Source organism: Lynx rufus, unplaced genomic scaffold, assembly GCF_022079265.1.
Source record: "Lynx rufus isolate CCGP_SWC_20201006 ecotype Redwood Valley unplaced genomic scaffold, mLynRuf1.p SCAF_6, whole genome shotgun sequence".
In the NCBI taxonomy this organism is placed as follows: Eukaryota; Metazoa; Chordata; class Mammalia; order Carnivora; family Felidae; genus Lynx; species Lynx rufus.
The window spans coordinates 20314188-20327276 of record NW_025814878.1 but is presented as its reverse complement, the minus strand read 5'-3'; the positions used below and the strand labels follow the sequence as shown (position 1 = coordinate 20327276).

Here is a 13089-nt window from a genome sequence, read left to right as displayed (position 1 = left end):
GCCCAGTGGAGTGTGTATCTTAATTTTAATGGCTTGCCTTGGAAATAGAATTATAGAATGTAGGTGATCTGAATTATATTGAAATGAGCCTTTACGCCAGACTCGCTGTAATTTAACACTTCTGCATTTCCTCTTTTTTAAAATTATGAAATATGGGATTTAAGATTAGAATCTAAGGATCAGAATGAAATGTTCTTTTAAAGTTATTATTTGTGAGATTTTCCTCAAACTGTATTTTACTTCTTCAGTGGGTCAAATATAAAAGACTATTTTTTCTTGAATGTAGGTATGTATGTTGCTCTTACAAGATAAGCTAAGAAAACATGAAAGGGAAAACAAAATTCCATCTTCAAGCTGGGATAACTTGAGATTTTAACAATATGACTTTTTCTTTTGCTTGGTTATAGGCAAAACTCGACACCTACTTAATTGTAATTATGTCTTCCTGGTAAAACATTTAGGTAAAATTAAACAATCTTATCCTTATGTCCTTTGCACCCCTTGTCTGTAACAGAAAAGGCTCAGAATTCTGGAAAACAGGGAATGCGTGCAAGGGAAGATCTTGTGAAGACTGTAATTTGACCTTTGAATCAACCTCCCTGTGTAAATTTTAAATATTATAGAACAAAATAGAAAGCCTCAAGGTGGAATTCTGCCCCTCTTCCTCTTAGGACTATAAACCAGTCAGAAGCTATTTCAGAGATTAAGCTAGAAAATGTGTGCCTCTCCTTAGGACTTTTGCTGAGAAATAAAATTCGTCACTAGAGATAAAGGGAGATTTACGTTTAATGCCATCCTGACCATTCTTCCCAGTATATTATCCTGACCTGCATTTACATAGTTGAATCAGGTATATCACCAGAAACACTTGGTGTTCCCTCCTCCCATCCCGTGAAAAAAAATTTTTTTATAGGATTTAGTGTCACAAACCTTTAACTCTGGAGTACACTTGAATATGATGACAATTAAGAAAAAAAAATGCTCTTTGACAACTTTGCAGCTTCTGATTAAACGACACCAAGAGGCATGTTACAATGATAACAATGAAGCATTATGCCAATTATGTTAAATCCTGCTCTCCACTTAAGCTCATCATGACCTGTTTTAGTGTCCTGTAATTTATCCTTTGGAATGCTTACTCTCATCAATAAAGTGTTCAACTTACAGAGAGAAAAAGCCACCAAAAGGAACAACCACCCCCACCCCCCAATGACTTCTAGAAAACAAGTATTTCTTAACTTTTTATTGACATTGGCAAATTAAAATAGAATAAATTAACAAGTATTTTCTCAAAAAAATGTTTTGTACAAAAATACTGTCAAAATTTCCTAAAAAGCTTTCAACACAGTAGTATCTTTTCATGTACTGAATAGAACTATTAGCACAGTGTCAAAAATGTTGAAGACAGAAACAAAATAAAAATCTGTGAAATGTTTGCCACTGACGACATTCCACACCCTATTATTGTCTGTACATATGGGGGAGGGGGAACAGCCAACTTGAAAGTGAACAGTATGACTTTTCCTGATCCAGAACGGTTTGGCCCACATCTGTTTAATCTTCCAGTTTAGCATATTTAAAAAATTAGTCTGTACTCAAATGCATAGTTAAAAAAAATGAAGCGAGATGGCAGAGTTTGTGCAGTAATATCTGCCCTTCAAAGTTCATGCAACCAACTAATGCAAATTTTTCCTTTCACTCGTCAATCTGAATGCAACTCAGTCATTTGAAACCATCTACAAAATCCACAAGATTAAGCAGTTTGCCAAGATTAATATCTAACAGTTGAGCACTGGAGAAAGTGAGGAAATAAGGAGTAAAAACAAACAACAAAAAAGACCAAGTTAGCTAGATATTTCAACTACATAAGGGAGGTGAATGTCAAGGCTACAAAACGAAACAAAAACAGAAAAAAAAAAAAAAGTGGCAGCAATTTTTTTAAACCAATTTGTACAAGTTTATAGTTTTACTTTGTTTCCAAGTTCTCAAACCTTTCAAGATCTGAAAAGTGAGATACTGTGTCTAAGGGAATGTTTTTTTTTTGTTTTGTTTTGTTTTTTTGTTTTTTTGTTTTTTCTTTAATTCACACCGAAGTTGGGGGTTTGATTTCTTTTCGCCGGGGTTTCGATCAAGTCAACAGCTTACTCTGCTGGGCTGCTGTTTGCACACGAAGTCCGTCATAAAATCAAACTCGTTTTGCCCCAGCCAGAGTTCGGGCAGCTCCTTGATGCGGTCCAAACCCATTTCTATCACTAAGGACATAAGCACTTCCTCGTCGATGAAATCAGTGTCTATGACATTGGGCGGCAGCATTGCAGCAGGGACGTGGGCCACGGAGGCGGGCATGTTGCTGCCGCTGCCGCCGCCGCTGCCGCCGCCGCTATTGCCGCTGCCCGCGCCACCACCCGAGGTGCCGCCGGAGCCGCCGGGGGTGCTGCTGCCGCCGGAGCCGCCGGGGGTGCTGCTGCCGCCGCTGTGCTTGGGGTTGCAATCTCGGAAGTGCTGGTTTGTCCCGTTCATCTGGTGGCCTGCAGCAGGGTGCAAATCCGGCATGTAGTGGTTGTGGGGGTAGGGGTGATGGTTGAAATACTGGTTGTTGAGCTTCTGCAGCTGCATGCTGGCCGGCAGGGAGCCTCCCTGGCTGGCCACCGGGGGGCCCATGAACTGGGAGTTGTTAAACCGGGCCGCGGGGGCCAGCGCGCTCGGGGGGTGCCCTCCGTTCACAGTCCCCGGCCCCATCGCGTGCCTGATGCCGCTCGTGGCATTCATGTTGCCCGCGCCGTAGTGTATGTGCTCGCCCATCAGGGCGTTGAAGGCGTGTTGGGGCTGCTGCTGCTGGTGGTGATGGGGGCTCGGGAACTGCCCCATGCCCATGCGATGGGCAGGGTGGTGGTGCAGCCCGTTGGTGCCGTCGGGGAAGCGCCCGTGGTTCATGGCCATCATATGGTCTGCCATTTCCAGTCCTGAAAGTGAAAAGGGCAGACGGTAAGACTCGCGCCACACGTGCCGCCCACCAAGGCGCACCCCACTTTTTCTTGCCTCTGTCCCCTAGGCTCCCCGGACGCACGTCGGCTGCGAACCACTAACTATCCCCGGGATCCTACTAGTAGCCCGTGCACCCGGGGCTGGCCGCCACGGCGGACCTGCCACCCACAACAGAGCTGGGCGCGAACAAACAGCCCCTTCCCCTGCGATCGGGCGGGCGGACCCGTGCCCACACCCCCCTCTGCTCCCCGAAGTCGCCTAATAAAGGAAGTGCCCCGTAGCCGTGCCGCGAACTTCAGGCATTAAATCAGCCCTCCTCATCCTGTTGTTGCACATCCTGTTGTTATTCCCCAGCTCCGCCTCACGCTCTTCCTCCGGGCAAACCCAGCCCTCGGAGGACTGGGCTGGCAGGCGCCCCAGCCGGCTTCGCCCGCCGCGCTTACCTTCCGTCTTTGCGATTTCTGCTCCGAAGACCGAGGGCGGGATCGTCGGGTCCGGGACCGGCTCAGCAGCACATAGAGGGGGCCTTCCCGGTGTGCAGGGCGCTCGCTGTCGCGATGTCGGCACAGAGCTCTTGCAGCAGCCGCTGGGGCAGAATCGGAGCCGTTCCCTTTTATTTCCCCTCCGCTGCCCTCGCAGCTCTGTAAGACCGCCCGGCAGCTGCCAACAATGAGCTGTGTTTCTTAGGGCTTTGGCCACAGTTAATATAAGGGATTTCAGGAAGGGCGGAGCGAGAGCCTCCCGGGAGGGCGGTGGCAAAACGCGGACTCCGGAGCCTCGGGCACGCCGGACCGGGTAGCGGAGCCGCGTCCCCGCGGCCAGAGGCACGTGCGCAGAGGCTGCGGGCCCAGGCGCCGCCTCAGTGCCGCCGGACTCTGGTTTCCTCTCAGCCCACAAACACCGGGCCAGCCCGGTCGCCCCGGAGCGGGAAGAAAACGCCCCCTGCACTTTAGCTCCAAATTAGCGCCTGCCCCGAGAAGAGCGAGGAAAACGCGCTGCTTCCCGCTGGCCGGATCCCCCACCCCCCGCACTCCCAGTCGGCTCACCTAGCTATCTGGGCTGCCTTCTGCGGGGGAAAGGGGGTGCCCTGCATAGTGCTCTTCCTGCATAGTGCCCTTCTGCCACCCCGGCTTTGCAAACCCTCCACCCACGCCCCCCCCCCCCCCCTTCCCCGGGCTGCGAAGAATGGCTGTGTTTCCCCGAGTGCGGTTTTAAATACCCGGACAAATAATGCCCCTTCCCCGAGCACACTTTCCCGGGCTGTGCCTTTGTGTTTTTATAGGAGCACTGGGTGAACCTGATCTAGCTATTCTGAGTGTAGATGCATTTCCCCCCCCCCCCCCACCCCCGCCGACTCCTTTCAAGGACAGGAGCTGGGGGCGGGGAGCGGCAGCGGCTGCAGGTGGACGGAGCGCGCCCGCGGGCCCGGCCGCCTCCGCTCCCTCGCCCTGGAGTCCGGTCCGCGCTTTCGGGCCCGCTCGCCGCTCCCGGGGTACGTGTGCTTCTGCTAAGTTTGCGTTTGCAGCTCTTGGTAGCTTTGGCATCCGAGCTGAGGCGTCTCTGCTCTGTAAACAAACTCAGCGATCCTCGTCCCCAGATCCACCTTTTTGCACATACACAGTTTCTTGCTTCTGCTGTTGCCCTTGATCCGGGAGGTGGGGGTGTGTGCAAACTTGCACAGCCTCCCTCCGGGCTCTGCCTGACGATTTGGGGTTGATTTAGAAGCGAACGGGTTTGTAATTAAGAAATTCGAGGGCTGAGTAAAACTGCTGTTGCTGGAAAAGGAAAACAAATAGATAACATGGTAATCGCTTTGTAAATAAAGTCGTTCTGGAGGTGGGCACGTAGCTGCACGTCCCGTATGGCACCGTGCGCGCGCACACACTGCTGGGACTCTTCCTTTTCAGTGAAATTGTTCAGTGGGGCAATAGGCGATAATAATAACCTTGCTTCCCAGAACGCGGCACAAGTAGCCTGGTCGTCCATTTGGCTCATTGACTTGCAAATAAAAACCCTAACACCGGTCTGGGCTACTACCCGGTCGGAGCCCTCTCGCTTTCTCACTTGGAGAAGCCGAGTTGTTTCCCCAACACCATGATGAGGTTGCTCTGAGCTTTTTATATTGCGCTTTATGTGGTAAAAGCGAGTTTAGCGCTCCGAATAAGGACTTCTGTTCAGAGTTGTTCCTTCATAACTCGATAGCCATTGAAGACTTCCTGCTGCGAAGGGCTAGTCCCCCGCCTTCCACCCCTCCTTTTCTCCCTTGCACACAAGACTTTTTTAGGCCCTATTTTTTGGAGGACTGGAAATTCTGATACATTTCCCCTTTCAGGAGTTTGCAGAAACCCTGAGGATTGCGAGCGAATCCTGATTATGTGAATCTATTATCCCTCTGTCTTCCTCTAGTTAGATACATAAATTTATAGACCTACTATACAAATACAATATTTTTAATATATGTACTTAAACATTGTTACCGTCTTTTTCTCTTTCCTTTTCCAGGCTCTTCAGCATTTATAGCTGTGTGTGCAATGATATTTAAACCTCAAAAATATTTACTTTTTGGAGACTTGCGCATGGAACACGTTGCATTGTTTGCAAAAATCTCCTGTTCTGTCTACCCACCACTTTTACCTGTAGGTCATCGACTTGCACTTATTGAATCGGAGGCTGGGGAGAAACCTGAACGTGCCACCTGCTATTAAAAAAAAAAAAAAAAAAAAGGCTCCAAAATTCTGGTCAAGCCCGGACTCAAAAATTGTCAGATAGATTGTTGACTTCCTTTCCTCATACTGCAGGGTCTTGCGACACAACGACGGCCAGCTCTTGAATGCCTAATCTAAATTCCTCTTGCAGCCATTAAGAAAAGGTACAGCTCCATCCAGTGCCAGTGGTTCCACATACTGTTGGGAAATCTCCTGAAAGGTCACCTCCCCACCCCCTATCCCTTAAAGGGGAAAAAAAATTTAGTTCTGGGACCAGCTGGTCAAAACGTGGCGTGCTTTGCTCATTTATTCATCCGCCCAGTGAATGTTCCCTACACGCCAGGCACTTTCTTAGCGCCTAGAGGAACAACAGGTATGGGAACTCATTTTGGAAAAGAAGAGTCAGGCAGACAGGTTTGGGGCACACTGGAATAAATGCAGCAACAGCATTCAGCCAACACCAGGACTTCTGGAAGTACCTAGGAGGGACCCCTAACCTGGTCTCAGGGGCCTTGGGAAGGCTTCCCAGTGTAGGTGGTGACTAAATTGAGGCCGAGGATGAGTAGAGGTTAGGCCACCCCAGGAGGGGGCAGAGACGAGAGCGGCAAGGTTGGAGAGGTAAACTGGGGCTGGATCCCGTGGTCGTTGGTTCCCAAACTGAGAAAATTGGGATTATATCCTGAAGACAAGGGGATACAGGCAAAGACTTGTGAATCAGTGAGGCGATCACGTTTTTGTTTCAGAGAGATCAGGACAGTACTGTGGAGAATGGATTCAGAAAGTAAGGCTGGAAACAGGGAGTCCAGTTAGGGGCAGTTATAGTCCTCAGTCATCCAGGGGTATGCAGAAGCCCATGGAACCAGGGGTTTATCCTCTGAACCCGGGTAAGGACATGCTCTGTGTGTGACCTTCACAGCGATAGGCAGCTATATTAGCTTCCTAGCACTGCCGTGACAAAGTACTACTCTCTTTATGCCACTCAGGCTGAAAGAATAGGAATTTGTTGTCACAGTCCTGGAGGCTAGAAGTTCAAGATCAAGGGGTGGGCAAGGCTGGTTCTGAGGGCTGTGGCAGAGAATCTGTTCCGTGTGTCTCTCCTAGATTTGGTCATTTGTGGGCCATCTTCGGTGTCCCTTTGCTCGTACCTGCCCCATCCCATGTCTGCGTTCATCTCCACATGGTGTGATCCTGTGTGCGTATGTTTAAAATTTTCCCTTTTTACAAGGACACCCATCATATTGGATTAGAGCCTATGCCAATGACCTCACTTTAACCTGAATATCTCTGTAAAGACCCCATCTCCAAATAAGGTCACATTTTGAGATACTGAGGGTTAGGATTCCAGCACATCTTTTTTGGAGAGACACAATTCATCCTATAACAGTGGTGGAGAAACTGAATAACACCAGACCCCTTCCCTTGTGGAAAAAAAGACGCTGCCTGGGGCTCTCTTCCCAGGTACCCTGCCGGCCTGCACACTCATTTCTTCATGTTTCTGCTCAGACACTACCTCGATGAGGTCTTCCTGACTATCCTACCCAAACAACAATAGCCCTGTTTGCTTTCTTACACTGTTGGTTTTGCCTCTTGGCGTTTATCCCCACCTGATATGTTGCATATTGAATTTTTATTGTCTTCTCCTCCCTACATTGGCAGCTCCAGGGAGTGGAGACCTTGCCTGTTTGTTCATTTAGTGTCTAAAACAAGTCCTGACACGGTAAGTCTTTTACTGACCAGATGAATGAATGAATGAATGAATGAATGAATGAATGAAATATAGCAGAGGTACTGAGGGAAACTGAATGAAGGATTTATGAGAGAGGCACTTGGAGGGTTGAGCGTCCGACTTCGGCTCAGTTCATGATCTCGTGGTTTGTGAGTTTGAGCCCCATGACGGGCTCTGTGCTGACAGGTCGGAGTCTGGAGTCCGCTTCAGATTCTGTGTCTTCCTCTCTCTCTGCCCCTCCCCTGCTCATGCTCTGTCTCTCTCTCTCTCCCCTGCAAAAATAAATAAACATTAAAAATTTTTTTATTTGAAGGATTTATGAAGGGGGAGGTCAGGCAAGATTTTCTGGAGAAGGTTACTTTCAAGACTGGATATAGAAGAATCTAGTGGAAAGGACAGCAGGGCACCGCTGTCTGCATGTGGCCTATCATGCACTTGAACAAAATTGTGATCTATTTGGGAAGATAGCTCATCTGGGGGTCATTGACTGTTGAGTTATGGAGGGAGGTCCATATCGGTGTGATGTTTTGATTGAAACAGAGCTTTTCTGAGGTATGCTTTGAGCTTCAGGAAACTCTTGAGTTGAGGAAGGGATGACTAAAGTACCCAGCTTCAAAAAAAATGTGTGGAAGAGTTTATACATGTGTTGGTGGGGTGGGGGTGAGGCTAGGGGCCAGGGGCTAGGGTGGGGTCTAATACTAGGTTTTGTACTTTGTATAAATGATCTCACTTAATCTTTACCCTGACGAGCAAGGATTACTTTCATCATTTCAGAAAGGAGGATTTCGAGTCTCAGAGAGTTAAAAAAAAAAAAAAAAAAAAAGAAGACCAAAAAACAAAAAGCAAAAAAAAAAAAAAAACCCCACCCAAAAACTTAAAAAACAAAAAACAAAAAACAAAACCCACCCAAAAACTTAAAAAAAAAAAAAAAGGCCGCCTTCTCAGAGGGTTATTAACTATGGTTAATAAAGAGGCGGAATCTGTCTATGCATGTCTGCAAGTTGAATAAATAATGCCCTCAATGTATGTGCTTATGTAAAAATGATACGTTCATGTCAGTTTTAACCTTGTGGATTTGGTTCTGTGTAATAAAATACAAATTCACTTGAAATCACCATTACACTCATGATAGTGTTTTGCGTCTTTATGTATTTTCTCACTCAATAAAAATACAGTGATTCCCAGGGGGAGAGGGAGCAGGCAGTGAGATGCTTTTATTAAAAAGGGATCTTTAAAGTTGATGAAACTGATACGACTCACCTAAGAGTTGGTTAAAATAAAGATTCCAGGACATCATCTCTAGAACTCCTGATTCAGCAGATGAGGAGGGGGCCTGATGATCTATGTGTTTTTTAAAAAGCTTCCAGTTAGTTCTGAGGTTTAGACAGGTTTGCAAACCACCAACCTTGTCCTCAGGTAGAGCAGGAGTGTAGTTCACACTCATAGAGTCCTGTCCCCTGGATTGCCACCCATGATTGGAACTTTGCCCCGTCTTTGAAGGTCCTGCTCAGGTGACATCTTCTGTTTCAAGCCTCAATCCCTCAGGTGGAAAGAAATCTGGCTCCCTTGTTGCTCCCAGGACATTTTGCTCTAGATCTTTCTTTATGACTTCTTCTGGCTTGAGTTATGGGTATTTGGGCTCTCCTGTAGCCCTCTGGGATGGCAGACATTCCCTGGTGAGCCCCCAGGAACTGCACAATGTCATCCATAGAGTAGCTTGTATTGGTCGGCTTGGGATACTGCAACAAAAGACCACCACTGCATGCACATTTATTTTCTCAGAGTTCTGGAGGCTGGAAGTCCACGATCAAGGTGTCAGCAGCTTTGGTTTCATTTGGGGCCTCTCTCTTTAGCTTGCGGGTGTTCACCTTCTTGCTGTGTCTCCAAGCGTCCTTTCCTCTATTGCCAAAGCCCCAGCTGCCTGTCAGATTTGATTAGGACCTACCCAAATGGCCTCATTTTAGTTCAGTCAGTTCCTTGAAGACCTTATATCCCAATATAGTTATATTCTGAGATCCTGGGAGATAAGGCTGCAAGCTATGAATTTTATGGGACATAGTTCACCCCATAAGACACCTCATGTATAGAGGTAACTGACATTTTATTAGCCTACAGGTTCAACAACAAACTACACAACATTCACATTGGTTAGGAGGCTGGATGAAGTATGTTGGAAGGCAGAAGATAACTTCAGCGACCTTAACTAATTACAGAAATGTTCCATTAAAAACGGAATTATGTCCAATAAGAAACACTTCAAAGGGCCTGTGAGGACAATAACGTGGGTATTAGAGGGGAAATTAGTTGACTAGATATAACAAACTTAGTTGACTAGATATAAGAAAAGGAAAGGAAAGAAAGGAAAAGAAAGAAAGAAAGAAGGGAAGAAAGGAAGGAAGGACACAAAAAAAGTGTGGGTCAAACGGAGCTGTCGGTTGAATGGGAGGCAGCAGTGGAATGTTATTAAAAAGGAAACAACTTGGAGTGTATTAGGAGTGAGAATATCTCATGATAGAGCCGGAAGTAATCCTTTTGCTACACTTGGCTCTTTTCAGAGATTGTGGTTGGTTTGTAGCTTTACATTTTAATAAAGAATTACAGAAACTAAAGAAGGTTCATTAAAAAAAAAGAGGGGAAATATATTTTAAAGGGATGGGAAATGGGACTTATAATAGCTATTTAATCTGGAGAAGAAAAGCTGACAGGTGACTTAATACATATGTTCTGGTATACACATAGGGAAACTAATATGGAGGATCCTTTCCAGATGTTTTGCTTTTCCACTGAGACAAAGAAAAAAGGAAAGCATTTTTAAAAGAGAGCTTTAGATCAGTGGTTTTCCAGTTGTGTTCTGCAGACCTGGAGAGTTCTCGGCTTTACTTTTACGTGCTTTATGTGTTAAGGATTTCTTGTTTGAATTTGTTTTAAAACATCGTTCTGACATTAAACAGTTATGAAAATGAAAGTTTTGGCTCGCACAAAAACCAGAGCATTCTAACTCTAGGTGAGACTTTAAAAAGAATCTTATCCAACCCCCTTCATTTTCCAAATGAGAAATCTGAGGTCCTGAGAGGTTAAGTGACTTGCCCGTAAAGGACTTCCTGAAACATCAGGATTTTAAAACACCACAGCAGATTATCAGAGGGAACTAAGTCTTTATGAAGACTTCAGTGAAATAGGATAAGAGATGTGTTGAATGGCTTAGATCAGCATTTCCCAACAGGCCCTCTGTGTGATAGGCGGGGGCGTTGTAAAAGGCATGGTATCTGTATCAATTTCTAGTTTTTAAAACCTGGGAAATAAAATCATTTAAAAGTATTTTTGCTGTTCAAAATAGCAGTTTGAAAGTCTCTGAGCGTGTGCTGAGGGAGTCTACTGAGCTGGGCATAGACATCCCATGTCTGATCTGCGGGTACTTAACTGGGTTACTCTCTCGCCAAATTCCCTCTGGCAGAGGGGTAACTTTTACCATTGTACAACGTTGAGTTGCTTTAGTTCCCATTCAGTGGTTTTCAAATTGTGTTCTGCAGACCTTGAGAGTTGTGCAGATAGAAGAGAAATGGCCCCGAATAAAATAAATCAATGAGAAATGCAGTTGTGATAATTATTCTGCCAATGACTTATGATGATGCTTACCCCATGCAGAGGTTACCGTCATCTAATGAAAATTCTGATGTAGTGTTCTAGAACTCAGAGGTCAGAGCCAGAAAGAGGAAACAATTGGCCTTCAATTTATTACAAACAAAGTTTCAACTGCCACATATACCAGTCGTGGAGGTGTGTTTACAAATAAGAGCCTGGACGGCTTTTCCTTTTACCTCATTAGTTGCAAAGAAAACACACAAATTCTTTTCACAAACCCCAGTTGCTATTTAAGCACAAAATATAAGAACGAAACACATCCAGAAATGAAAGTATGTTGTGTTAATTTCTGATGTCGCTGTTTGTAGTTGTATTTCAATTTCTATTTAAATAAACATTTAGTACAAAATCCAAAGAGAAGGTATCATTGATTTTCAGTTTGTCAACAAGTGATGCTTTTCCTTAATAATTGATTCTAAACAAATTATGAATGGAAGTCCACAATGTAAGAAGAAAATATTTTGCTTTTATAATTTTGTGTAATAAATATTGTTAAAGGTAGGCTTAAAATAAATTCCACAAAATACACTTCAGTAATATATTTATCTAAGACATAATATTTTCGGTGAACTCTCTTCTTTTTAGGTATCGTACAAAACATTTTTAAATAACTAAAAAATGCCTAAGTGGCTCATGGGGCACCCGGATGGTTTAGTAGTTTGAGTGTCAAGTCTTAGTTTCAACTCAGGTCATGATCCCAAGGTTCCGTTTGTGGGTTTGAGCCCTGCATGGAATCCTTGCTTGGGATTCTTTCTCTCTCCCTGTCTCTCTCTCTGCCCCCCCCCCCCGCCCCCCACAAGTAAATAGTTTTTAAAAAATGCCTAAGTGCCTCATGAAATAATAGAAAAAGGGACAGAAATATTGAAAAAAATACTAGTTTAAAACAGTATTTCTCACAAGTAATATATGGACGCCTTTCAAGAGAAAAACATCTGTAAAACCTTAAATGCTTACTTAAGTTATTTTAATTATATTTCTTAAGTATGTAAGAATAGAAAAACAGTACGTCACATACTCGTGTTTGTAGCTTCTATACGACTGTAATACTGGAATACCTGCATATGCTAACCAAAAAATAACACTAGAGAGTTAATAAAAAGTAAAATTAACAGCACTTAATGGAAGATTTTGTCAAAATTAAGTCATCCCTTCAGTACAAGTCTAGCAACAAGAATTACAGCACATATATATTTTTGTCTACCAAGTTTGACCGCTGGTGCTCGAACATGCCGTGCAATGAAATTCTCTATTGGAACCATGGCAAAAACTTGCATAGAGTGGCCCATGACTTCATTTAGTTTTCAGGTCGTGTGAACATGTCACTTACGTCTTAAAATCACTTCTGCTCTTTTCTTTCCAAGGTTTTAAGTAATATGGCCTGACACCACCACGGTTGTGTTCCCGCATCCAAATTTGAAAGATGGTCATTTTGATGACGCACAATATGATTGTAATAATTTTTTTTAAATTACCAATAAAATAAAAACATAAGATTAAAGAGTTTTTGAAGAGAAAAAGAGAATCCCCCTTCTCCCCTCCCCCAAATGCTTTAAGTGGTGTGAAGGGTTCTTGACCTCTAGATGAATAAAAACTGGTTTGGTGGTGGTGGTGGTGGTGGTGGTGGGGCCCCTGGGTGGCTCAGTCCGTTAAGCGTCCGACTTCCGCTCAGGTCATGATCTCACGGTTGGTGAGTTCGAGCCCCGCATCGGGCTCTGTGCTGACAATTCAGAGCCTGGGGCCTGCTTCGGGTTCTGTGTCTCCCTCGCTCTCTGCCCCTCCCCCGCTCATGCTCTGTCTCTGTCTCTCTCAAAAAAATAAATAAGTAAAATAAAATAAAGCATTAAAAAAATTAAAATAAAAAAATTAAAAGCCAACTGGGGGCACCTGGGTGCCTCAGTCGGTTGAGGGTCCGACTTCGGCTCAGGTCATGATCTCATGATTCGTGAGTTCCAGCCCTGCGTCGGGCTCTGTGCTGGCAGCTCAGAGCCTGGAGCCTGCTTCGGATTCTGTGTCTCCCTCTCTCTCTGCTCC

The 13089-nt window shown here is 45.1% G+C and overlaps 1 protein-coding gene across 1 annotated transcript; it reads right to left on the bottom strand.

Annotated features, from left to right (window-relative positions):
* Positions 1-1241: 1241 nt before the first annotated feature.
* CITED2 (Cbp/p300 interacting transactivator with Glu/Asp rich carboxy-terminal domain 2) lies at positions 1242-3669 on the bottom strand. The gene is made up of 2 exons (XM_047102645.1): positions 3429-3669; positions 1242-2963 (listed from the first exon to the last, which is right to left on the bottom strand). The coding sequence occupies exon 2, from the start codon at positions 2953-2955 to the stop codon at positions 2134-2136; it is 822 nt and encodes a 273-aa protein (XP_046958601.1). The 5' UTR covers positions 2956-2963; positions 3429-3669; the 3' UTR covers positions 1242-2133.
* Positions 3670-13089: the final 9420 nt, after the last annotated feature.

Coding starts and splice junctions, on each gene's coding strand:
- CITED2 (XM_047102645.1), bottom strand. CDS start 2,955: ATGGCAGACCATATGATGGCCATGAACCACGGGCGCTTCCCCGACGGC.